Here is a 26,534-nt window from a genome sequence, read left to right as displayed (position 1 = left end):
ACCATAGGATTTCAGATTTGATATTTTTTGGTTTTTATCCATGGTTTTTTGTTTGTTGTCTACGCTCAAAAAAACTAGAATCCAGAGTCGTAAAGCCAGTTGAAAATAGAATGTCAGTGGTCTATGGTCTTTTATTGATTGTCTTTCTGTCATGTCATAATCACAGAGTACCTACCTACTTTTTACATACGGTCATAATAAATATTATAATAAAAATAAATATTTTTCCTGCTGATTAATTTGATACGAAAACAGTAAAAGACGTATTTTGCTATTTATAAACCTTTTGAACAAAATCTCAATTTAATTAGCTATGGCTAATTTTACTACAGATGGCAAAATATGTATTGAAAGGAAAATAGAGGCAAGCAAAACTAACCTCGGCATGGACGATCTCATTTCACGTTTTTATATACTTGAAACTAGTAAATGGATCACCAAAAACAATTTCAACAAGGTATTCAATACAGCTATACAATAAAAATTCATAAAACCCAAGTTAAAAATATTTCAGAGCTAGAATTCTTGCTTACAAGAGTAATAGTTCCTTTCAAACATAAATCTATTTTGTGCCTGTTTAACCTTGCATATATATTATTATTACTGAAATTCCAGATATGCCTACAATTTCCTGACGATCTGCTTGGGGTATGCGCAAATATCTATGAGGAAATAAAGAATAGGACATCAGCTGATTTGTACATACTTGGTGATACCTCTTATGCAAGGTACGAAGTATGTGATGAATGAATCCTTCCTCATGATACTTTATGCTCATTGGCTAAAATGGTTCTACTAACCCAAAATTTTTTTTTGTGGTTCCAACATTTCAAGTAGTCCTGTACACATTAATCTAATGAATTACTAGCTGATGCCCACGACTTCGCGTGCAATTAGTTTTTTGAAATCCCCGTGGGAACTCTTTGATTTTCCGGGATAAAAAGTAGCCTATGTCACTCTCCAGGTCTTTATCCATACCCATGCAAGAAATCACGCCAATCTGTTGCGATGTGATTGAAGGATAAACCAGCAATCCAAATCAAACAAACACACTTTCGCATTTATAATTATAAGGGTACTGATGTCTGAGTTTTAGCATCTATCTGTACTAATGTTATAAATGTGAAAGTGTGTGTTTGTCTATTTGTCCCTTACGCCCTAACTAAGCAATCAATCAACTTGTTCTTTAGCATAGAGATAGTTGAAAAGGCGGAGAGTAAAATAGGCTACTTATTATCCAGGAAAATCAGACTTCCCACTGGATTTCAAAAATCTAAATCCACGCAGACAAAGTCGCAGGCATCAGCCATTCGCTAGTTTAAAAAAAACCGGCCAAGTGCGAGTCAGGCTCGCGCAACGAGAGTTCCGTACTATAGTCGTATTTTTTCGACATTTTGCACGATAATTAAAAACTATGATGCATAAAAATCTGTTTTAGATCACCTTTAGGTAAAGACCTTTCATATGATTTGATATAGTTATCTTACTTCTAGAATTGAAAATACTAATTAGCAGTTCATGACCACAATTTAATTTTTTTGTGTGATGTAACCACAAATTCACGTTTTTCAGATTTTTCCCCAAAGTCAGCTATAAGACCTACCTGCCTGCCAAATTTCATGATTCTAGGTCAACGGAAAGTACCCTGTAGGTTTTTTGATAGACGGACAGACAACAAAGTGATCCTATAAGGGTACCGTTTTTCCTTTGAGGTACGAAACCCTAAAAATTAAAAACCTTTTTCCAGCTGCTGCGTGGACTCAGTGGCAGCAATGCATGTGCAGGGTGAGGCAGTGATACACTATGGCCACACATGCTTCACTGCTGCCAACATCCCAGTGTTCACCGTGCTGCCCAAGAGGCAACTCAATATTGACGTCACAAAAAAACTGCTAATAGAACATTTCAGTACAGGAAATGATAAACTGTGCTTGTTCTATGGGGCTGAATATGAATATTGTAAAGGTAATGGTCCTTTTCTGTAGATCTTGTAACCAGGCTAACACAGCTTCAGTTATGATACGTTTCTATAATTACAAAATTTTAACCTTCCAGCTGTTCTAGATTATTTTTGGCTATGGCTTCACAATGAGGCCGATTCTCTTTTACACAATCTCTAAACTAAACTAAAAGTGGCCCTACCGCGGTTGTTTGACAGCTACAATGTCACGATCGCAATCATCTCTGATTGGTTAATGCTCGCTCACTATTGGCCACAATGCATTGTTGCAACAAGAATTGCACAAATTCAGCCAATCAGAACAATTGAGATTGTAATAATGATTGATGCAGGTTTTAGACAATCACCCCTATATGGTCTATATCTACTGCTATCCTTTTCCGCAAGCAACATTATGAAAGGGATAGCAATAGATTTAGACGTGCCATTTTAGTTTAGTTTATAGATTTTGTACAAGAGAATTAGCCACATTAATGATGTAACATTTTATTTTCAGATGAATTAATCTCATTCTACTTCCAACGATACCCTGAATGCTCCGTAGCTTTCATAGAGATTGAGGAGGTGCCTAACAGATATTTAGGAAGGGTGGTAAGAAATGTAAGAAATGACACTCTCTCACTGGATGATATCAAAGACTGTAGTTGTGTGTACGTTGGGTCAAGAGGACAGACGCTGTTTAACTTTACTATATCCATTCCAGGTAAGGATTTTGATATTCCCTACAAAGATATTATACTTTGTAGGGAATATTTTAAACAAGTAGGTGGCCTGGAAAAGATCACTGGTTACCCTTTGTTTTCAAGTGTCTCCCATATTTTTATTCTTTGTAATTTTATTGTTAACTATAATTAGCTAGCAATAAAGATGTTTAAATAAATAAATAAGGTGCAATTCTCTTCTCAAATTCTGCTTTATTAACTTTGGCATACAGTTGAAATTGGTACATTATTATGAAAACAAATCAAGAAAGACACCACCCATACATAAAATCACATTGATCCATTGCTCTGTTGCGATGTGATTGAAGGACAAAAAAAAATTACCAGACTAATAAATAAAACTCCTGTAGGCACTGATAATTGAAAACAGTACCCAATAAAAGAAGAAAGAAATTAGTAAAATAAGTACAAAAATGGTACCGATTCTACGCACAACCTAATGTTAGAGTATTCGCACCCTCTTCTTACTATTGTAATATGAAAAGGTCAGAAGCAGTTTGACAGTTCTAAATTTAATGTTTAGATGGTAAAACCCGTGATTTTAGCACGCAGTCGCGAACCTACTGTTTAAATTTGTATTGTGCACTAAAATTTAGAGTCTTTAAATGTGAAAGTCATGTTCCATTCCTTTTTTAGCATTGTTAAAAAGAAAAGGATGCAGATACTCTAAATTTAGTTTAGAGTAAGACAAAGGAATCGGTGCCAATGTATTGAAAGACCTTCTATTTTTAATGTCGTAAGTTTGTACACACAGTAAATATAATATTTTTGTAATTAGAAAATATCTGTTTACAGCTTGCAAATGGTACTTACTAGATCCTGATGAAAGTAAAATCTCATGTTCAGAAGAAACAACCTGGTCCAAAAGAAGGAGATATTTGGTGGAGAAGTGTAAAGATGCCAATGTGATTGGCATCCTGGTGTGCAAGCTGGCGGGGGATCAAACTAAACACATTATAAGCAGGATGAAACAGCTGTGCAAAGTAAACGGGAAGAAAAGCTATATCATATCTGTTGGGAAGCCAAACGTTGCCAAGCTGGCCAACTTTCCTGAGGTAAGTAAAAACCAAATTTATTTATTTTATGCAGGACGATTAAAGTATCTCTTGCTATGTGACTGTGAATGTACCACTATGTGACTGTGACTGTACCACTATTTTACTGTGACTGTACCACTATGTGACTGTGACTGTACCACTATGTCACTGTGACTGTACCACTATGTGACTGTGACTGTGACTACCACTGTCACTGTACCACTATGTGACTGTGACTGTGACTACCACTGTCACTGTACCACTATGTGACTGTGACTGTGACTACCACTGTCACTGTACCACTATGTGACTGTGACTGTGACTACCACTGTCACTGTACCACTATGTGACTGGGACTGTACCACTATGTCACTGTGACTGTACCACTATGTGACTGTGACTGTACCACTACGTGACTGCCAATTTAGATATTAGACTGAATTCAGTACACTGGAAAGTCAAACTAATACACAAGATCATTCCAGTAGCCATACAGTGATGGACTTAAATGCTACTGGAGCAATCAGAAACACTTGTAAAGTGAATTTAGTGATTCTAAAGTGTTTCTTCATTCCAGATTGACATATACGTAATGATAGCATGTCCTGAAAACGATCTATACAGCAATCGAGACTTCTACAAACCCATAGTGTACCCATTTGAACTGGAAGTGGCACTAAACTCAAACCGAGAGCCATACTACAACTACCACATAACAGACTATGACCAACTATTGCCCGGGAAAAAACACTACTGTGAAGTTAGCCACATCAAGGACACCACAGATGTTAGTCTCATAACAGGAAATATACGAGAAACTAAAATACAAAGTAATGAAGTTGGTGGTAAGGAGTTAGTGGAGAAACAGAATTGGACATTGGAAAATATAGGTAGCAATCTCCAAAACAGATCTTGGACGGGGCTCGAACAGAAGTTAGGGGAAACTGAGGTGAAACAGGCAGAAGAGGGACGAAAAGGGATACCTTTGCAGTACAGTAATGAGCCTGAATAATCCTTTGTATCTGTTAGCTGTGATAGCCTAGTGGTTAGGACGTCTGCCTTCTAATCGGAGGTCGGGGGTTCGATCCCGGGCACGCACCTCTATCTTTTCGGAGTTATGTGCGTTTTAACTAAATAAATACACTTGCTTTAACAGTGAAAAACACATCGTGAGGAAACCTGCATGCCTAAGAGTTCTCCATTTTGTTCTCAAAGGTGTGTGAAGTCTACCAATCCGCACATGGCCAGCGTGGTAGACTATGGCCAAACCCCTTCTCACTCTGAGAGGAGACCCGTGCTCTGTAGTGAGCCGGGCGATGGGTTGATCATAATGATGATAACATGTTTCATGGAGTTATTACAAAAATATTAAAAACTAGCTATTGGGGCCGATTCTCTAGTACACAATCTCTAAACTAAACTAAATTAGCAGGTCTAAATCTAGTGCTTTCCTTTTCCGCAAGCAACATTATGAAAGGGATAGCAATAGATTTAGACGTGATATTTTAGTTTAGTTTAGAGATTGTGTACAAAGGAATTAGCCACAATGCTCGCGACTTCGTTTGCGTGGATTTAGGTTTGTGAAATGCCGTGGGAACTTTGATTTTCCGGGATAAAAAGTAGCCTATGTCACTCTCCAGGTCTTTATCTTGCAAAAAATCACGTCAATCCGTTGCGACGTGATTGAAGGACAAACCAACAAACACACTTTCGCATTTACAATTATTAGGGTACTGATTGAGAGGTCACACGGGAAAAGGGGTTGAAAAGGATTATTACGGGTTTATATAAAACTCGTTTTTCATAAAATCGTTTTTTGTGTTCTTACTCGTTGTAATTTTGTTAACAATAAAGTTGTTTAAATTAAATTAGATTAAAGCAAATATCTACAAAACCAATAGTAGAAAGATTTTCTACAAAAATTGGGTAAGAGTAAGACAAATGGTTAGATAAAATGAAAGATGAGTCTTTTAAGGATGGGAACGAAAATCTGGTTATTATAAAAAAGATACAAATAATTTTCAATAATTTATTTTTAATATTTACATTAGTAGCTTTAAGCTTTAGTTTTAGTAAGACTTGGAAGTTAAATAAACTTCAGAAACTTAACATTATTGTTTTTTTTTACACCTTTTTACACATAAAAGGTAAGAAAACAAGTATCAACTCTATTATCCAGCAAAGTTGACTTTGAGTTGATAATAGTCTTTGAAAACGAAATTCAAGATAGAGTTCCTTCATATAGCCAGAACTCCTAGCAAAACTGGATCCATAGTAAAACTTAAAAAAGGGAACTTTATGGCCAATTCACTGTCGTTATACCAAACAATTTGAGCAACAAGCGACGTAGTGGGGGAAAGTTGTCGCATCACACGAAACGATGGGATTCTGATAAACTAATCACGTACTCCCGCACGGTAGAAATCCCCTCGCGCCGCTTCGGGCCGCCAAAGAAACCTAAATATCGATATTGTGCATTTGCTCAACTTGTTTGCTGGTAAAGTTGGTCTATTTCGTGATGACCGCTCAGCCTTGGTTGTAGTTATTGTAGTAGTGAGCGTTCCGCGTTCTCCGTCTGCAGTAGTGTGAGTGCTATATCCGTACACAGTACACGAGCTTGAACAATACCTGCGCGAGCTAGCACTCGCATCGTAAGTCAAGGTACGTAGGGACTTTACGTGTGCACTCTCACAAACAGCCAAACGGTCATCATGAAATAGAACAACATATTATACAACAACATTTAGAACAAATAAATTCATTTAAAGAACCTAAATGAACTTAATTCATATATGAACATTATCTAAGAATTTTGGTTCAAAGGATTCTGAGGAGACTTGAGCCACTCTTTCCTCAGCATTTGTTTGAGTTGTGACAGCCTTAGGGTCGGGTTTTCTGCCTTTAGCTGTGGCAAGGTGACTTCTTCAAACGCAGTGTAGGCTGCCTTGAGGCGCTTTTCAGGGTGCCTGTCTGAGTCAGACTTTTCACTGAAAAAATGAAGACATGTTAGTTTTATCTAAATCATAACAACTCAATAAAGCAACATTCAATTTGAAAATCTCAAGAGATCTCGAGTCAATAAACTCCAAGGCTGTTTCATTATGATTTCTCAAAAGAAAGAAAGAAAATACATTTAGTTCTTGGTGTCACAGATAAAAACAAAATACAAATGTAACATTTTCATCTGAGCCACCACCCCAAATGGGTGTACAGCTCAGCATAATGATGCTGATTTTCGGCTGTGACCTGCAGAATAGCACTTAATACCCGCTTATAGAAAAACAGTTAGTCTTATCTGAAATTGCAACACAGCGATTTGTGCAGAACATAAATTACAGATTTACAAGTCTGGTTAAGATATGTTTTTGTACAATACAGTCAATGAAATCAGATTGAACTACTTGCACACACAATAGTTTGTTACATACTTGAGAATAGAGATAGCCTCGTCAACGCTCTGCGCCACTTCACCATCAATCTGTAATCTATTGAGATTCTCCACCAGTGGAGGCTCCTCCACCACTACCCGCGTGGGCTGGAAAGAGTGAAGAATTTTTTTATAATCAAGGCCAAGAGTATAAGATGTTAATAATAATTATTATGTAGTGCCTTGATAAAGTAGACAAAACTAAAAATCTAGAACCTAATGTATGTGAAACTAGATGATGCCAGCGACTATGTGTGGATTTAGGTTTTCATAAATCCTGTGGGAACTTTCATTTTCTGGAATAAAAAGTAACCTTTGCCCATCTCCAGCTATCTCTATACAATTTTGTCTAAGCCAGTCAAACAGATGAGCAGTAAAAAGGTAACATACTTTTACATTTATAATATTACTAGCTGACGCCCGCGGCTTTGTCCGCGTGGAATAAGTTTTTTTTTAAATCCTGTGGGAACTTTTTGATTTTCCAGGATAAAAAGTAGCCTATGTCACTCTCCAGGTCTTTATCTATACCCATGCAAAAAATCACGTCGTTTTCCGTTGAACCGTTGCTACGTGATTGAAGGACAAACTTACAAACACTTTCGCATTTATAATAAGGGTACTGATAGATATAAAAGATGTTCGCTGGCCTTGCTAGGAAAAAGTATAATTATTTTGATCATATTGTATGATGACCAGTCAACTCACATTGACTAATATTTTCACTATTGTCTAAATCGCATGCAGCAAGAAAAAAACTTCAACCAATCACAAACATTGTGATTTTTTTAATATTACAGTATTAACTTACCGCAGGTTTCTCTGGTTCAGCCTTAACAGTTCTCTCCTTCATGTGTGTGATCTGTGCGCGGGTGATCTTGGCTGGTGGAGGAACAGCCTTGGGCTTTATTGACTCCATCTCCTTCTCCAAAAGTGCCTTGGCTTCTGCCTTCTTCTGGAGCTGCTCTAGACGCTTCTTTTCTTGATCTTCCTATCAATTTTAATGAGACAAAAACCAATATAAAAATCATTTCCTATAAGACTGAACAATGGGGTAAGCCTGCATTGTTTACTGTCGATTTATACTCAGAATTCTGACATTATGGAAATTGTATAGAGTCCCACACAAACAAACAGCTTCATTCATTTGCCAAACGATTTCCGAAAACGAAAAATCACACAGGGAAATAATTGTCCTGTACAGTTTACCATTAATTGTTAAATTTAACCACATCCTAATAATATTATAAATGTGAAAGTGTGAATGTTTGGATGTTAGTTACTCAATCACGCAACTACTGAACCGATTTAGAATGGAGATAGATTATACCCTGGATTAACACATAGGCTACTTTTTATCCCGGAAAATTATAAAGTTACTGCGGGATTTTGAAAAAATGTAAATCCACGCGGACGAAGTCGCGGGCATCAGCTAGTATGTTTATATAAACAATCAATAATGTTTCTTTGAAACCCCTAAAAATTTTAATGTGCGGAAAATTTTATGGAATCCATCTAGAGGCTGATTTTCAGTGTTAATGGACTGTCATAAACTTGATACCAAAAGCTAACAAACTTTTTTCTGCTGCTTCTTCTTCAGTTTGTCATCATTGTCTTCCCACTCGGCGTCTTCGACCATTTTTTTCGTTTTTTGATCTTTTTCCAACTTGCTATTCTCCTTGCGCTGCCGAGCAGCGACCGCTTTGCTATTTTCGCCTACGAACTTCTTCGGCATTTTCCCTACAAAAGTTCAACAATAGGTATTGTCTTATTGGACAGCCGAACAGTTCGTCATACTGGGTTTATACAATCATACAAGGAGAAGCTCAGAAGACTAAAATATAACATGCCTTGTCGGCGGCTCTCAAAACCAAATGTTTTCAACTCTATATTATGTCGACAGTTAAAAATTAGTAAGCTACTTCCAATACCTTGTTGGTTGATGTAACTTTAAGTGAACACAAGCCAAATAATTAATAATTTAATAATACTTATAAAAACTAACGTGAAATCGGATCAAACAATTCCTATTCACAAATAGACAATAATAGCAATAGTTTTCTTTCCATCCACCGCACAGAACACATTTACTGATCCACCGCACCGACCGAAAAAAGTTGTTCTTCTTTTCTTTCCATCAAAATAATTGACAGTGATTGACAGGAGGACAGAGACAGTTTAATGGTTTTTTTTAAACTGGTTTTACGGCACTGGACTATTTCCCTTTTGAGCCAACAGTTGAATCAACAGATATAAATCATCGCGTTCTAATAAGAGCTTAGATGTATTTAGCTATCTCGCTCTAGCAGTAAGAGTGACAATACAGTATTTATTCTGAGGTTGCATCACCATAGATATAAGCCCACAGACCAATAACATATAGGATAAATAAGCCGAACGGCCTTCCGTTCCGGAGTCCGGACAGGATGTCCATGGGATGTTCGCACCGCATTGGTCCGCAGGGTAATGCTGATGAAAGAAGAGGTACTTGCCTCAAAAGGGCTAGAATCCAGAGCTGGAAAACTAGCTAAAAAAAGGATAGACTAGGCTTGTATTATATGTTATTGGTCTGTGTCTGTGATTGTAATTTGTCTGTGGTTTTCTGTGACTTTTCAAAAAAAATCATTGCATTAAAATTAGAATAACTTACTAAATACTAAACATTAGAGGGAATTGGGAAAGTATAATTTAAATTGCAATTAACCAAACGGTATTTTACAATGGCATTGGTTTCTTACGATAACAGTGATTCCAGCGAATGTGAGGAAGAAGATGAAAAGATTACAGTGCCACAAATCCAGGAAGAAGACAGTAAATAACATTTTTACCTATACTACTCCACATCTCATTATTTTATTCTTATTCAAATTTTTCACGTTTTAGAAGCTTCTGAAGCAGAACCAGTATCATTAAAATCTGAAAATGTTCAAAGCATATTCAGCTTACTTCCGCAACCATCTCACGTGAAAAAAGAAATTCTAGAGGAAGACGATGAATTTCTCCATAAAAAGGAATATTCGAGTGATGTCAAGCCCAAGTCTAGGATAACAATTCCCTCATTGAAGGATGTGCGTATAAACATTTTATTTCGACTAGTTTTGCATAATCTTAGCTTCATCAAATAAATTACATATGTTTCTTATTTTTCAGTTCAAAGATGTGGAGGATACAATACCAAGTACAAAAAGTAGAGTACCAAATGGGGTAAGTTGTTTTATTTATAAACTAAAGATTGGTTTTAGCAAGACCTAAGAATAGTCTTAATCTAAGTTACCATATATGAGGTGATAAATTGGGACTGAAAAAAGATCTCACTAAAGTGGATTAAAGGTTCTTAAAGTTGATAAAATCTGTGACAAAAAATACTTGTGGTGTTCAGGCTTATGCTGCAGAGAGATGTTATTTTAACAATTAGGATATTTTTATTTATATCAAACTAACTTATGCTTGCAACTTTGTCTGTGTGGACTTCATAAATTCAAACCCCTATTTCACCCCTTTAGGGGCTGAATTTTTAAAAATCCTGTCTTAGCGGATGCCTATTTCATAATAACTATCTGCATGCTAAATTTCAGCCTGATCCGTTCAGTAGTTTGAGTTGTGCGTTGATAGATCAGTCAATCCTTTTATATATATATTTAGAAGATCAACATAATCACTTGTTATAGAAAAAGTCTGGTCTACTGAGCATCCTACCAGAACCCAGAAACGCAGTCAGAAGCACAACAAAATCCTTCATCCCCAACGTTGTAGCACAAAAACCACAAACAAGCACCGCTAAAAGAAAAGCACTGCCCTCACCAGCCAAAATAACGAAAGTTGACACTAAAAGTTCATTAATAACGGAATACTCTGATGACAGTGATACTGATGAAATACAGAACGACTTCTTTTCAATAAACAAACAAGAGGAACTACCAATAGACGATTTACCTTCAGAAGTAGAAAGTAAATCCACTGTTATAACGACAAAAGAACCAAGAAGTATTGAGTCATACTTTAAGAAAGATGTAGATCATGTTGAAATACCACCAGAACAAATGGAGCCCAGTAGTAACGAAGATTATTATAGCTTGAATGTGGAGCAACAGGTTGATAACGGAGCTGGCAATTCTAATGATATTGTCCTTGATGAAGAAGCTGTAAGTATCATTATATTTTTCTTAGTTGCTGTTTCCGTTGACAAATTTTTCTTTGTCTAACACATTTTTCAGTGGTACAGGATAGCCCATGTCCATTTCCAGAATAAAAGTTTCATAGTGTGCTGTATGTAATATCATAGAATACTAGGATAAGGAATACCCTTCCAGCATTAATTTTTTCTTTTTTTTTTCAAAACAAGCGTCACCTTCTAGGCAAGCATGCTCCATCTTAGGCTGCATGATCACTTGCCAGCAGGTCTGATTGCATCCGAGCGCTAGTCTATGAATAAAAAAATATTGGATTAACTTGCTGTAGGGGACAGTCAATAATTATAATCCTAATCTCTTATAATATTTATTGATTATAAATGTGTGTCTGTCTGTTACTTTTTCATGGATAAATTACTAACCTGATCTTGAAGAAATTTTGCAGAGATAGCTCCATAATACAGCAATATTTAATGACAGACCTTAACTTACAGATCCTAAAACTGTGCGGCACACGCGCCAAGCGCAGACGTGAGGAGATACAGATAGTGGATGTGAACCAGCAAGAGGTATTAGGCGACTCTCGTGAATGGCTGCTCAAGGGGCTCCTCGACGACACCACCAAACGACAGTCCGCTAGCAAGAAACATGGCAACGAACCCACTAGCCAACAGAAGAGGAAACACCAAATCACATACTTGGCTCACCAGGTAACAAACTGTTTTCTATTGACCTCAAAATAAAAAGAGTGGTGTTAGCCTAGTGGTCAAGATGTGAGCCTCCTGTGCAAGGGGTTGGGGGTTCCCACCAGAGCATGGCCTTTCCAAAGTTAAATATCACTTGCTTTTACAATGAAGGAAATGATCATTAGGAGACCTGTCTGAGTTCTCCATAATTTCTCAAAAGTTTGTGAAGTCTGCCAATCTACACTTGGCCAGCATGGTGCACTAAGGAACCTCTCATTCTGAGAGGAGGTCCATGCTCTATAGTGAGCTGGCGATGGGTTGATCATGATCATGATGATGATGATGATGACTCAAAACAAAAAAAAGTTGTGATAGCCTAGTGGTTAAGAAGTCTGCTTTTTTCAGGGGGTTGAGAAATCTCACCAGGGCATGCACCTCATGCTTGGAGAGTTCTTTGTTATTTCTCAAAGGTGTGTGAAGTCTATCTTTCTGGACTCCCCAGAATCATTAACGCAGGGTGGTAGGCCGAGGCGACGTTGGCGTGATGAATTAGATAAATTTACAGTTACGTGGCCTGAAGAGGCATGGAATAGGGAATGGTGGAAGGAGCGGATAGAGGCCTTTGCCCAGACGTGGGACAGTGCTGATTTAGATTAGTGTGAAGTCTGCCCACCTGCACTTGACCAGCATGATGGGCTATGGACAAACCCTAGTTCACTAAAACCTATGGTGGGATGATGATGGTAATGACTCCAAACTTAGGGTGGATTTTGAAATAACCTGTTTCATTTGTATGGATTCCTCTGGAACTTTTTGATTTTTCCAATAAAAAGTATCTTTCATCTTAACTATAAATTAACTGGATATAAACATTTTTAGGCTAAAGCAAATGAAGCTGAACTGCAGAACCAATGGGCTAACAACAGGATGACGAAAAGACAAACACAATCAAAATATGGGTTTTAGATTAATATTTTTTCTATCAAAACTTTAACTAAAGTGAGGCCAAGTAAAAATGGCAATGGGACTGATTCTCTTGTACACAATCTCTAAACTAAACTAAAATGACACATCTAAATGTGTCCCTGTCATAATGTTGCTTGCGGAAAAGAATATCTTGGCGTAGTTTAGAGATTGTGTACAAGAGAATCTGCCCAAGTGTATATATTATTAATTATTGTTATTGATGAATTGTTTAACAGTATAGGGAGTGTGTAAAATAAAATAACATGTTTTATAAATTAATCTTTTATTGTTATAACTAAATTACTATAATAACATTACATACATTATATTCTACAGTCGTCTTGCTTTTCTGGGTCTCGGTGGATTCCACGACACTCTAGTGTTGTCAGTGACGGAGATTATTTGTAAACCTCCCATTTGAAGTCCTTTGACTGCAGACTGAAAAGAACAAAAATGATAAAAAATACATTTTGATGTGAAAAATTACACAGATACATGCAATAAAGAATATATTTTATTTATTAGCTTATGCTCGCGACTTCGTCCCTGTGGACTACTTGAATTTCAAGCCCCTATTTCATCCCTTCAGGGGTTGAATTTTCAAAAATCCTTTAGCGAATGCATAAATCATAATAGCTATCTGCATACTAAATATCAGCCTGATCTGTCCAGTAGTTTGAGCTGTGTGTTGATAGATCAGATAGTCACCTTTTCCTTTTATTTATTTAAAAAAATAGTATTATAGAAGCTCATTACCAATCTTCCAGGCCCAAGCCCCCTCACTCTCACTCTAATATTTTTAACCCCTCTGTCGATAGCTTTCTGTAACAATAAAACATTAATTTTATCATTTATATGTATTAAAAAGATTCCTAAATAATAATGCTCTCGGTTCTATAAAAACACAGTGAAACAGTCCAACCTGCTATCTACAAATCAAACCAGTAGATACTCAAAAGAATAAAACTTACAGTAGCTATGCTGATGGCAGTAGTCTGTGCAGCAATATTGGTCCCTTTCTTAGTATTCTTGAAGCCCTCCATCCCGCAGGATCGGATCAGCTTCACCTTCCCAGCGTGATCAGTTAGTGTGAAGATTGTGTTGTTGTGGCTCACTCGGACATTGCATATTGCTAGCTCTTTGTATGGCACACCATCAAATAGCAGGTTATCAGATTCCAATGTTGGGAACAAACTTTGCTTTCTGAAGAGAAAAATACCATTAAACTACAAATATTTCTAGATATAACTACTACAAAGTACCCAGTAAGTAGGTAATAATACTACTAAATAGTAAGGAAGTATTATGCATGCATAATCACGTGAGATCTTTGCTGTATGATCGAGCAGCGCATATTTGCACCGTTTTCAAACTTAACAAGTAGGTACGTTTTTACACAACTGCAACGCAAAGGTCACGTTACCGGGCCTGGGCGCATGCAAAAAGTAGCTGGATATTATAAATTTACATACGCTTTTAATACAGAATCCAGATCGATTATTTTCTCCCCCTGAACACCTTCATCGTCTGCAGGAATCCTCTTGTGATCGAACCTCTCCGTAGCCACTGGGGTGGAAGTTTGAAACGAACGCACTAAACTGTTGACAGATATTCGAAAACTATTTCTAATTGCATTGAGCATGGTTGTACACACAACTTGCTATCTTTTTAATGATTTATTATGATTTTTTCAAAAATAACCTAAAATGCGAATTGTTTTCACATTCAATGACACTGACAGCTCAAAGTGTCAAAACACAGAGGAACAAACATGAATTAGAAGATTGGAACACCATAGATTAAAGCAAAACCGAATCTGGATGGTGCAACATGCAATATGCACCGGCCGCCCTCCCATTGCTTAACATGCAGGAAAAGCCAGCCACCAAGCAAGCAATACGCACCACCACCACGAAGCACGTTTCGCCCCGACAACGGAGCATCCTCAGGATTTGTGTGGTGTGGGAGACTAGAAGCTATAGCGCAGAACAAAACAAATTGAGACTTGGATAGAAAGCCAAGTACAATATTAGTAGATGCGGGTTTTTTGACTTACTCTACTCTCTTGTGATATGATGACTAACTTCCAAATACACTTGAAGTAGATCACCATCATCACTTACCACCAGGTGAGATTGTATGCAAGGGCTAGCTTGTATCTGAATAAAAAAAACATCAGCCTGTTTGAGTTCATAGGGTTGAACATTGGCCTTTGCACAAACGCTTAGTGCGCTGGCACTACGGTCCTCCTTCCTTACTTCGGTCGGCGGGGTGATTACATATCTTCCGATAGCCCTAAATCTCGCCATCATGGCTGTCAAACGTCCGGCTAGAGAGAGACAGAAATAGCCACAAAGCAAAATAAGAAGAGAGACAGCAAATGTACTGCCGGCTTGCTACTGCTGTCGCTACTGCAACGTTTTACGTAATTACCCCGCGGGTCGTCGGAATAAATTCTTATGATATACAAATGAAATAAAACAACAACTCATGGAATACTTATAATAAATAATTTAATAACTTAATATGATTGATAATAATAATTTAATAAACACACTTATTAAGCAGACATTAAAATATTTTTAGTTCCATTGATTATTACATTCATTTCAATAAATTCTTGCAATATAGCACAGTTTGAGAGAACCCTCTTAACGCGCTAGGGATGCCTACAGACAGCATTTGCAAATGGCCAGCTTCGGCTAAGTAGTTAGCTTTGAGCAGTTCTGCGGTTGCCCAGGAGACTGTGTATGGACTTGCAGGTTCCCCGCCCGAGGCTTCTGAGTTCATGATGTAGTTGACGACAGACGAGTAGAGTGGTGTCGGCACCAGTTTGATGAACATGCCTTGGTCTAACATTTCCTTTATCAAGTCCTCTTCTATGGGTATGTTGAGTATCGTTTCCTGAAAAGAATTTAAGATGAAATTATTGTAATGAACAGATTAGCCATGTCTAGTTTTGTTAAGAGTGCAGAATATACATTTATGTAAGCTTTTGCTTATTTATGAAAAGAAATTTTTAAAAATGGGAAAAAAATCAGAATGGAACAATAATTATTGTAACTGAAAAAATTAAAAACCACGACTGCCCTGCCAAGAAACGAACTAAAAGTTTAAAAAAATTACATTTGACAATAGCGTCACAGCACAATATTGATTAAAAAAATATCTAGTACAGTGCGACAAGGATCTTTTGGCGCGTGGCCAAAATCTTGTGAAGTGTCACGCTGTCCCTCATATTATGTGGTGTTGTTAAGCAAAAAATCTGAAAATCACTGTTTTTTTAAATATCAGAGCCATCCATATACCTACACTGATCCTGATACCTATCCTGATTATAGATACAGCATAATGGTTGATAATATTCTTTCTCGATTTGGAAACAGGGATGGCTTTCCCAATTTTTTATTAATTTAAAGTTAAATAAAACTTACTCAATTTTTAACATTGACATTTTCAATATATTCCCTAAAATTGAGGAGATTTTATTTGCTGGCAGCCTTTGTTCTACAACTACGCTCCCCTGTCAATGTCATTCAAGTGCCAAAAGATTCTTGTGGTACTGTGAAATTTTTTTTTGAGCAAACGAGAAGGCGGGTTACCTGATGTTAAGTGATTACCGCCGCCCATGAACATTTGCAGCACCAGAGGAACCGCCCATGAACATTTGCAGCACCAGAGGAACCGCCAATGTGATTGCCGGCCTTTTAGGAATTTGTTGGTCCACCCCTTGAATAAACCCATGTTGTAATCTAAAGGGAACACCTCCGAAGGTTAGTAGCAGCTAATAGCTATTACCTTATGGTCCTGCAGCAGGCTGCACAGAAGCTCCTCGGAGCGCGCGCACTTGTTCAGCAGCAGCACCCACAATGTGTTCACGATGGACTGGCTCGTCACATTCTCCACCAGCCAGCTTACATCCTGTCGACAGATTGTTTGTGATCATGCACTTTATAGAGTACTTTACTTGCTTCAAGCGAGCTATCCTCTACACCGGTCCCAGGCTAACTATTACAACCTCAACTAGTCCAACCAACAGGAACCTCTGAGAAGTGCCCGTGGCATGAGCCAGACGAATAATGAATCGCTTCCCACAGCGCGTTCGATTTTATAGTCTCACGACAATAGTTTGATGGGAATTGACTATCTCTATTCGCTACCTCGTCTTGTAGCACGGGGCGCCGCAGTAGCAGCTTGATGAGAGCCAGGGCTTCGCACGGCTCCGACTCACTCGCCAGCAGTTCGCGCAGGTAATCGCAGTGCAGGCTCCGACCCTCGCTGGGAAACAAGGAATTAAGGAATTAATAAATTTTGAGAAAAATCTTGCTCTATGTGTCAATAGTCATGTCAAAAGATGATTTTAGTCCTTGTAATTTTGACATGACAGTTGTGTCATAATTTATGCATTACATGCGTTGTAGAGCGCATAAACAAGTATAGTACGCGACAGGTCAAGATGGCAATCGGGGGGAAGCCCCGCACATCCGCATGGCACCCGCGCTATCCCGCACCGAGTTAGCGCGGGGGCTGGCGGGTGTGCGTGGCGTCCCCACCCCGATTGCTATCTCGACCTGTCGCGGACTATAGTCCAATCTTAACTCGAGACATACCGCCTAAACAAGAGCTGGTACGTATGACACAATCACACATCGCAGATAAATCTCTGCCAATTATATTTAATATAATTATAGTAATACGTATGGACTAATCAAGTCAGCCCCCCCCCCCTCGCCAATTATTTCTTCTTATTTTGGGGTCAACTCCAGGTGAAGCTTCGTGCTTATCACCCCACCCCGTTACGCTGTAGCGGCCAGTAGGGCCTACGCAGCATACTCAATTAGAAAAAAGCAAGTCAGGGAACTCACTCTGCAGTGGGCGGCCAGCAAGCCAGCACGTCCACGAGCGCCTTCTTGCGTTGCCGCGTATCGCACAGTTGCGCAAATGTGGAGAACGCCTCCCGTCGCCCCTCCACCGTTAATAGCATCTCATCTAAAAGATAATTAACACAAATCGATACAAAAATAAATTTTGTAAAAAAAGGTTAACTTATAAAAATTCAAAATCTTACGCCATTTTGCCGCTATGTTTTATTTAGCTTTAAATCAATGTGTAATTGTTAAAAAAATATCTTCACATCGATAAAGCTGTCCATTTATTTAATAAACATACATTTTTTTGCCAGGAGATTTATAAATATCAGGCCACTCGATCTTGAACAAGTCAACTTTTTGAAAAACTACTTCTATGAAAATTGAAGGCTAAATGCGAGTAAACGACGCTGAACAAATGAAAATATGATGAACGCACAAACAGTCAAGGACCCAGCAGCTTCCGTATATTACAACAGATGGGACTACAAGGAGTTAAATCACGCTGCACTGACGAAATTTTTAGCATAATTCTAATCTGTCCGGAAGAAGATATACAGTGCGACAAGGCTCTCTTCGCACTTGAGTGACATTGACAGGGGGGCGCTGTTGGGACACTTGACGGCAACGTTAGTTCCGATTTTCACCACGCGCCAAGATAGCCTTGTCGCACTGTACCTTTGTTGAGATCTATCTTTCCTTTGTCAAGATCGAGCCCATATCATTGGAGTAAATGTATTCTGTGCCATATCACGTGATACTATCCTGAAAAGTTAAGTATCATATTATTATGTTACCTGTTAAATTTTGTGCGTATTCGGAATCAGACCACTCGGTCTTGAACAAGTCGACGGTGGATTGTGCGATTTTGAGCAAGTCGTCCCCATCCTGAACCCTGGTCTTCTGGCTCAGGGACAGGAGGCCCAGCTGCTTGTGCGGCGGCAGACCAAACTCGGTCGCTTTGCTCATCACTTGGTCTAGAAACTCTTCGGAGAATTTCACACCTTCCTTGTGATATTGTGTGAGTCGCGTCACTAGTTTTTGTATGTCGCTGGAATTAAATAATTGATTAGTAATGCCAACATGTTAACTGTGTTGGGGATGTGATATGTCGTGAAAGAAGGCGATAGTCATTCGGTGTCATACATTTTATATGAAGACATGCACAATAGTCAAGGAGTTCTGATGCGTTCAGCCCCCAATTGTGTAAGAAAAACGTGTTCATCGTAATCGGCAGCAAATTCTTCCCCTTCACAAGACAATTTTTGTACAATACTTTTTATCACGTGCCCCATTATGGTCTCCTAGTGAATGCAAAATTTATGAAGGGACACAGATAATCTTAGACAGTTTTTATTGGTATTGCATAAAGAAAGAATGCTCAAACTCACTCCAGATTTAGCACGCAGTGTTGTAGCGTGTGCTGGAACACCTGCTCGGTCTGCAGCGTGACGTGCAAGCACTGCAGCAGTGACGTCAGCCCCGCAGCGCGCACTCCGCCGCGCATGAGGATCTGGGCCAGCGCCGACGCTACTCTCTCTACGTCCCCGTGACTCATCTCTAAATCACTAAGGGGAAAACCAAACGCGTGGACATAAATTTCAAACCCCTATTTCATCTCCTTAGCGGTTGAATTTTCAAAAATTCTGCGGATGCCTACGTCGTAATAGCTATCTGCATGCCAAATTTCAGCCCGATCCGTCCAGTAGTTTGAGCTGTGCGTTGATAGATCAGTCATATATTAAGATATATATTAGATAGATATATATTAAGATACAAACATGGCAACATTAATTTTACAATAAGGAAAATAGATGTTTTTTTTTTTTTTTTATTCAGATACAAGTTAGCCCTTGACTGCAATCTCACCTGGTGGTAAGTGATAATGCAGTCTAAGATGATAGCGGGCTAACCTGGAAGGGGTATGGCAGTTTTTATTAAACCCATACCCCTTTGGTTTCTACACGGCATCGTACCGGAACGCTAAATCGCTTGGCGGCACGGCTTTGCCGGTAGGGTGGTAACTAGCCACGGCCGAAGCCTCCCACCAGATAAAGATGTTTATGAACTCCAAATTTTTCGACACCCCGAGGTCATCCATTTGAATGATGACAACTGTTCCCTTAAGGTGTCGCATACAATGGAGGTTATTAGACCTTTGTTGAGGTATATATAAGTGTGAACTTACGGCCAGTAGTGTTCGCGCGGCACGTCGCTGGCGTCCACGACGGCCTGCACGCTGGACGAGTGGTAGTTCTCCAGGAAGCGCGCCCAGCGCGTCAACTCTTGTCCTATCTGAGCCCATGTCTGCTCGCTGGAAAATTAAACCGTGTTGTGTAAGAGCGAGGAGACAGAGAGTGCACCTATGTTTGCGCACACACTTGTGCACTATAATATCTCTTGCACAGACGGCTAATCCTTATGGAGATCGGGAAGTCTACACACTTACTTTTTGTTGAACTTGAAATCATTTTCTTGCTCTTGTTGACAATAGTCCACGGCTTGCATTATCATCAGATTACGTGTTCCCGGCGGTACCCTAAAAATGGCAATCTTTTATTTACTTTCTGCTGGGATTTTCACATTTCAAAAATTTGTCAGTTTATTCTTCCACGTCTCGCAAAAATTTCTTGACATAATATCGAACTTTAGAAAGAGATAATCAGCAGCTTCAGTTTCGTAGAGCGTTGTCTCTGTCGTTGAGACTGCTAAGTTAGCGACAAAACGACGATGCTCTACGAAGCCGAAGCTGCGGATTATCCCTTTGTAAAGCTCAATGTGCTCCTGCCGGGTATGGTACCTTTGCAACGCTTCGGCGGAGAAGCACGTGGCGGCGACGAACTTGAGCAGCTCTTCCTTGGCCAGCTTGGTGAAGTAGCTGGCGCACTGGCGCCAAGCCTGCATCCACTTCTTGTTACTGCCGCCCGCCATTCCTTCCTAATGAACGAAATTATTTGGTAATAGAGCCTCGAAAGCTCAACGTTTAAAGGAGCGGACTGAAAACCGAAACCGAAACTTTAAACTTTAAAAGCTTTACGCTTAATTGAAGGGGAAAGGGGAATATTAGTCAGCAACTTGGCTAATATTCTTTAAAAAAAATATAGTGGCATATTTGTTATACCCTGGTTAACATAGACTTATTATACTATCGGGAACGTTGGGAAAGTTAGTAGTGGGTCAGAATTTTACAACAAAAATACTTTTAATTTTGTATGTCTCAGGGGATACACTTGGGCCCTCGATTCCTCATTTTATACATCGATGAAAACTTGTCAGAAGGCATTGCCTAGAGGGATAAAATTGATTTATTTCACTACAATACTCACGCTAAAGAAGTATTTGGTGAGCCACGCGGTATACAGCGAGTTGATAGAGACGGGTATCTTGAAGGCGGGCGGCAGTGTGCGCAGGAACTTGGTCAGAAGCCCCACGTTCTCCGGCTTGATGATGCTCAGCATGTGGCCCGTGAACTCTTCCGCGGCAGGCTGCTCTAGAAGGAGCTTGTAGTCCAGCTCTGTGAGGGCAAATTAAAAGAATTTTTAAAAATCCTTTCTTAGCGGATGGCTTCGTCATAATAGCTATCTGCATGCCAAATTTCAGCCCGATCCTTCCAGTAGTTTGAGCTGTGCGTTGATAGATCAGTCAGTCCGTCACATTTTCCTTTTATATATTTAGATTAATACCTTCAAAAAAGAGCGGCCATTTTCAAGAATGATTGTCAAGCGCAACCCCATTATGGAATAAAAAATATATAAACGAGTAAAGAAATATCTGAAAATAAAATATGTTTATTATTATTATTAAAGAACAGCAACAAACCTGGCGAAGCCGCCTTGGCTTTCTTCAGCAGCTTGATATGTTCGAGCACGGTGAGCCCGCACAGTTGAGTCTTTTCATCGATGCTCTTCAGTATCGTGAAGAAGTCGATCAGAGCTGCGTGGTTGTTACCTCGGACCGCGGGCCACAGAGTGTCTCGAATACTACGAATTGGGTATTTCACTCCAATTTTTTTATTACTTTATTATAAACTAGGATAAAAATAATGACGAAAACTGAAAAAAACTAATTAAATAGATCAAATAACAAAAAAGTTATAAGCATTTAAATATTTCTGATTAGACAGAGATAGCGACATAGCATTTTGACGTCACACCTTACTAATGCCATAGTAGCTTCGTGCGGTTTCATACAAATTTTCGTTTTGCGAGAAAGGGATAGAAGACCCTCCCACTCCAAAATTAAAGTGCCTGTAACTTTGTAAATCTTGATTGGATTTTAATATTTTTTTCAGCGTACGTCATTATTTTTATCCTAGTTTTTAAGTAATAATATTTATCAAATTCAAAAGTAGGAAAATACCCAATTGACCAAAAATCAAATGCTTCGGAGTTTCAAATGTTTTATATAAGTGCTCGGGGATTTTGTAGAAAAATATCTTCTTGGTGGCTAATATTAGTAAAGATTGGCCGCCGCCGTGGCCAAAATTTGGTCGGGAGTCTCTATAGTCTCTATTCCAACACTCTCGTAGTTCGATGAGAACACTCCTTTTTGGTGAACTTGAAATCATTTTCGAATTCGTCGAATTATTATAAAAGCACAAAGACAACGCATTCAATTGTTACACACACCATTGAATAAGATCCATAAAAATTTAACGAAATTTTGTACAGTTAGCTTACATCCCGGAGATGGGCAAAGGCCTTTTCATCCCGGAAAATCAAAGAGTTCCCACGGGATTTTAAAGGCCCATCCGGTTGACTGATTTTTATGAAATTTGGAACAGAGATAGCTTGCGTCCCGGAGACTGGCATAGGCTACTTTTTATACCGGAAAATTAAAGAGTTTCCACGGGATTTTAAAAAACCTAAATCCACGCGGAAGAAGTCGCTGGCATCATTTAGTTATCGAGAAATTGCATGTGCCTACAGATTTATAAGCTGAAATACGTACATAGACTAGTAAAATCATAACGCTTCTTTTTGGTTTTTTTTTAATTCATTATAGGCAAACGCTTGACCACAATTACACCTGATGGGAAGTGATGATGCGGCCTAAGATGGGACGCGTTTACCTAGAAGATGCCTATTCACTCTTGTTTTAAAGATACCCGGGTTGTAATTGGTAGGAAACACATATCGTGGAAGAGTATTCCAAACCTTAGCCATGCGTATGAGGAATGACGACGTAAAACGTTTCATGCGTGTAGATGGGATTTCGACGACGATGCTTTGCCGTAGTCGAGTAAAACGCGACTTACCGACCAACAGCTTCAACGTTGTAGGCAGTTGGCGGCAACGTGTCGGCCGCGACCCGCGCTTGGGCTTCGGTGGCGTACTGTAACCACACCTCCACAGCATCTAGCCCGTACTTGCTCGCCAGCGAACACGCGAGCTTTGCGTGTTCCGCGCCGCCCAATCTACAAAATGTCAATGAGTCAAAGCAAATAGTCAAAGAAATGTATATAAAAATAGATTGGTCGATTGCGCAAAAGTCGCAGCAGGCTAAGTTCGGATGGTCAAGCGCATGTCTTTTTGGACTTGGGGAAAATACCTTTTGAGAATGGTAAAACACGATGCCACGACAAGAGATGCGTTGTGTTGATATTGATATTTGATTGACTTTTGATAGTAAAATTATAAGATGTGAGAAATATAAACAATTTTATTGATAACAAAGATCCAATTGGTTGTACCGATAATAAATTTCGTCATGTAATCACAAGCCGAAATAGCTCAGTTGGGAGAGCGTTAGACTGAAGATCTAAAGGTCCCTGGTTCAATCCCTGGTTTCGGCAGATTTTTTTATTATTCCACTTGCACATTTCAAAAATTTAGACATCGATAAATAGTACCTAATCAATTTTTTAAAAAAATTTTTTTAGTAAATCATCCTTAAGTTATATGGTGTCGATTCTGATGTTTTTTTTCTTTTTAGTATTGTTAAGAAAGGACGGAAAATGAATTTTAAATTTAAAGACTCATTTTAGTGCACTCTACAAATTTTAAAAATAGGCTCACGACTGGCACCTAAAGTCAAGAGGTTTGACAGTTCTAAATTAAATTAGGTTTGTCTGTCCTTTTCTTATTGCATTGGTAAGAAAAAGAGGCGAATACTTTAAAATTTAGTTGACCTCAGAATCAGTAACATAGCGTCTGTTTTTCACGGTTCAACAGACAAATATGTAATTATAAAACTCGGCACAAAGACAACTTGCATCCTAAAGACAGACATAGGATACTTTTTATTCCGAAAAATCAAAGACTTCCTCAAGGATTTTAAAAAACCTAAATCCACGCGGACTAAATCGTGAGTCAAGCCAATCCAATCTGTTCCGTACTGGAACAGGATATATGTCAAAGTCAACATAATTTGGAGGATTTTTTCTAGCAAATTTATCTCATATTTATTTTCGTAATTGTTCATTGGGTTGGTTTGTCGAGCGCCCCCTAGCGCCGATGCAACGCATGTCAATGCGTTCTTCGGATTGGCGATTCGGCGCCATCATATCACTCAGATCGACTGCAATAATCGATAAGCACGCGTTCCAGTGCAAAACAAATTAATTTCTGGAATCTGGACTCAATCGATGTGTTGTGATTGTGATTTAACTGAAACCAGTGACCACTTTCTTTTCAAGACAATATATATGTGAAAAATAGGGTGTTATCGACACAGAAGACCTGGGCCCAGGGTGTTATGCTGCAGCTGGCGCAAAGGGTAAGTGCTCGGTATATCATTCCCTATTGAACATATATTTTTTGGTGCCTCGAACCGCATTATAAACCTCCAGGTTGTGTTTTCTAGAAATACTTTGTGTTCTTTCCGTAAACTATCAATCCCCACGCGTTCGAATTCGGTGCATTTTGTTACCTACGCAATATGGCCGACGCCGCAGCGTTTGATATTTACGAAAGAGAAATAATTATTTCGGAGCTACGAAGGACACTAGATCTAGTTTCCGATGAAGAACAGTTTCGTGCGCGATTACCTGACTTAACCGCTCAACATCGGAAATTTATAAAAATTCAAACTAAAATCGAGAGAACTTTAATGAAGGCAAAGTGTTTTGATAAAGAGGAACAACTAGACATTCGCAATGAATTTAATGACTGTTACTTTGAAATTTTAAAACACTCAAATAAATTAAAAAAAACGGATGAAGAGCGTAGACGATCTAGCATCTATTTACAACGCCCATCATTTTCTAGCACCCATTTTGACAAACTACCAAAACTTCCCCTGCCGTCATTTTCGGGTGAATCAACCGATTGGCAGTCTTACTACGATCTTTATTGTTCCTTAATACACGACAACCTTGCCTACACGGAGGTAGAAAAATTCCGTTACCTATTACTTACTTTAAAGGGTGAACCGTATAACTTAATAAAATCTATTCCTATAACGGAAGATAATTATACAATTGCCGTTGATACTTTGGTGTCTCGTTACGACAATAAACGAGTTATCGCATCAAAACACATAAATAAAATTCTGGATTTGAAACCATGTTCAGAAAAAATATCTTGCCTTCGGGAATTGTTAAATATCTATCAAGAAAATATAAAGGCATTAGAGACGATGCAATTTCCCGTAAAACAATGGAGTTTTATATTGCTTAATATATTATTACGAATAATACCGCATTCCGTGCGAAAACGTTTTGAACTTTCGTTGGCAAGTCCATCTGAAATTCCAAACGTTTATATTCTCATTCAATTTCTTGAACGTGAACTCGCTGCGTGTGAAATTACGGGTCAATCAAAATTTATCGATAACCTAGTGGGTAGCTCACAATCGCGCGGTAATGCCGCTGTCGCCTCCGCTGGCCGGCCCACCGCGCCTGTGACTCACACGAGTCGCATCGCGCGCGGTTCGTATCCCGCTAACGTTAATGAGTCCGCTAGCCAATCGCAACCTTATACGCATAATAATAAGGTCTGTATTTGTTGCGGTGACTTTCATCACCTATCTAAATGTAAAAGGTTTTTAGATCTTTCTCCACAAGATCGATATGCATTCGTACAAGGAAAAAACGTCTGTGAAAATTGTCTATCCCTGGAACACGAAAGGAAAAACTGTAAGAGTAGCTTTGTTTGTAAATACTGTTTTAATCGTCACAACAGTGCGATTTGTATATCTCAAACAAATAAACCCACTGTTTCGACAGCTGTCGGTGTTACACCCGACGATAACAGTGCTTCTATGGAGGAATGCAATACCGGCTCCTCGCTCCCGGTTGCCGCTAATTGTGATTCTAAATATTATGACGATAATACCGGCGATATAAATGCTTGCTCCACGGCTTCTAAGGGTCGCTCTCATATCGTATTGCTATCAACTGCACTCGTCAACGTGCGTGTTGACGGCATCGACCGCGGGACCGTTCGCTGTATGCTCGACACGGGTAGTCAGGGGACGTTTATCACTGAAGCTGGCACGCAGCGGTTGGGTCTATCGCGACGGACAATAAACGTACCGGTATTCGGTATTGGAGATGACCAACCTGTCTATCCACGGGGGATAGTCTCGTTCAATATCACCCCTAGAAATCAAAACAAACCAGTCATACCAATTGATGCAATGATATTACCTAAACTTATTTCACAAATGCCTAGTGCGCCTTTACCTCGTACTGAGTGGGCACATATCAAAAACCTAAGCTTGGCAGACCCTAACTTTCATATCCCGCAACCAGTGGAGGTAATCTTGGGTGCAGATGTATTATCGGAAATTTTACTGAA

At 39.0% G+C, this 26,534-nt stretch overlaps 5 protein-coding genes and 1 non-coding gene across 9 annotated transcripts in view; 3 read left to right on the top strand and 3 right to left on the bottom strand.

Annotated features, from left to right (window-relative positions):
• The first annotated feature begins 205 nt into the window (after nucleotides 1-205).
• Nucleotides 206-5,098, top strand: Dph2 (Diphthamide biosynthesis 2). Its single transcript, XM_069507395.1, has 6 exons — nucleotides 206-457; nucleotides 616-728; nucleotides 1,748-1,965; nucleotides 2,457-2,663; nucleotides 3,478-3,737; nucleotides 4,297-5,098. The coding sequence occupies exons 1-6, from the start codon at nucleotides 314-316 to the stop codon at nucleotides 4,729-4,731; spliced, it is 1,377 nt and encodes a 458-aa protein (XP_069363496.1). The 5' UTR covers nucleotides 206-313; the 3' UTR covers nucleotides 4,732-5,098.
• A 636-nt stretch (nucleotides 5,099-5,734) lies between these two features.
• LOC117988151 (coiled-coil domain-containing protein 124-like) lies at nucleotides 5,735-9,240 on the bottom strand. 3 transcript variants are annotated; one of them, XM_034975270.2, is made up of 5 exons: nucleotides 9,075-9,240; nucleotides 8,720-8,883; nucleotides 7,955-8,134; nucleotides 7,148-7,254; nucleotides 5,735-6,706 (listed from the first exon to the last, which is right to left on the bottom strand). In XM_034975270.2, exons 2-5 carry the CDS (start codon nucleotides 8,876-8,878, stop codon nucleotides 6,523-6,525), a joined length of 630 nt encoding a protein of 209 aa, XP_034831161.1. In that variant the 5' UTR covers nucleotides 8,879-8,883; nucleotides 9,075-9,240; the 3' UTR covers nucleotides 5,735-6,522. The 3 variants fall into 3 exon arrangements, with proteins under 3 accessions (XP_034831161.1, XP_069363888.1, XP_069363883.1); XM_069507787.1 differs by having other exon boundaries at nucleotides 9,149-9,205; XM_069507782.1 differs by lacking the exon at nucleotides 9,075-9,240 and adding an exon at nucleotides 8,994-9,012.
• A 492-nt stretch (nucleotides 9,241-9,732) lies between these two features.
• Nucleotides 9,733-13,200, top strand: LOC117988126 (proline-rich protein PRCC). 2 transcript variants are annotated; one of them, XM_034975251.2, is made up of 6 exons: nucleotides 9,733-9,954; nucleotides 10,030-10,211; nucleotides 10,294-10,347; nucleotides 10,812-11,285; nucleotides 11,768-11,983; nucleotides 12,839-13,200. In XM_034975251.2, the coding sequence occupies exons 1-6, from the start codon at nucleotides 9,864-9,866 to the stop codon at nucleotides 12,923-12,925; spliced, it is 1,104 nt and encodes a 367-aa protein (XP_034831142.1). In that variant the 5' UTR covers nucleotides 9,733-9,863; the 3' UTR covers nucleotides 12,926-13,200. The 2 variants fall into 2 exon arrangements, with proteins under 2 accessions (XP_034831142.1, XP_034831133.1); XM_034975242.2 differs by having other exon boundaries at nucleotides 10,027-10,211.
• On the bottom strand, nucleotides 13,192-14,666 carry mRpS11 (mitochondrial ribosomal protein S11). Its single transcript, XM_034975280.2, has 4 exons — nucleotides 14,398-14,666; nucleotides 13,897-14,128; nucleotides 13,682-13,747; nucleotides 13,192-13,363 (listed from the first exon to the last, which is right to left on the bottom strand). The coding sequence occupies exons 1-4, from the start codon at nucleotides 14,565-14,567 to the stop codon at nucleotides 13,256-13,258; spliced, it is 576 nt and encodes a 191-aa protein (XP_034831171.1). The 5' UTR covers nucleotides 14,568-14,666; the 3' UTR covers nucleotides 13,192-13,255.
• A 747-nt stretch (nucleotides 14,667-15,413) lies between these two features.
• Nucleotides 15,414-26,534, bottom strand: part of LOC117988209 (NBAS subunit of NRZ tethering complex-like) — a 43,458-nt gene continuing 32,337 nt past the window's right edge. Inside the window, exons 30-41 of the mRNA XM_069507895.1 lie at nucleotides 23,051-23,209; nucleotides 21,613-21,773; nucleotides 21,120-21,307; nucleotides 20,594-20,730; nucleotides 20,243-20,332; nucleotides 19,982-20,107; nucleotides 19,185-19,361; nucleotides 18,591-18,844; nucleotides 17,791-17,914; nucleotides 17,086-17,203; nucleotides 16,724-16,846; nucleotides 15,414-15,829 (exon numbers count right to left, since the gene is read on the bottom strand). Of these exons, the coding sequence (XP_069363996.1) occupies nucleotides 15,530-15,829; nucleotides 16,724-16,846; nucleotides 17,086-17,203; nucleotides 17,791-17,914; nucleotides 18,591-18,844; nucleotides 19,185-19,361; nucleotides 19,982-20,107; nucleotides 20,243-20,332; nucleotides 20,594-20,730; nucleotides 21,120-21,307; nucleotides 21,613-21,773; nucleotides 23,051-23,209 (1,957 nt within the window). The 3' untranslated portion in view covers nucleotides 15,414-15,529. The remainder of the gene's footprint in view (nucleotides 15,830-16,723; nucleotides 16,847-17,085; nucleotides 17,204-17,790; nucleotides 17,915-18,590; nucleotides 18,845-19,184; nucleotides 19,362-19,981; nucleotides 20,108-20,242; nucleotides 20,333-20,593; nucleotides 20,731-21,119; nucleotides 21,308-21,612; nucleotides 21,774-23,050; nucleotides 23,210-26,534) is intronic.
• On the top strand, nucleotides 23,515-23,587 carry TRNAF-GAA (transfer RNA phenylalanine (anticodon GAA)). Its single transcript has one exon. It is a non-coding gene; the product is annotated as a tRNA-Phe (tRNA).

The sequence above is a fragment of the Maniola hyperantus genome, chromosome 2 (genome assembly GCF_902806685.2).
Source record: "Maniola hyperantus chromosome 2, iAphHyp1.2, whole genome shotgun sequence".
NCBI lineage: Eukaryota > Metazoa > Arthropoda > Insecta > Lepidoptera > Nymphalidae > Maniola > Maniola hyperantus.
This window is presented reverse-complemented; position numbering and strand designations above follow the sequence as displayed.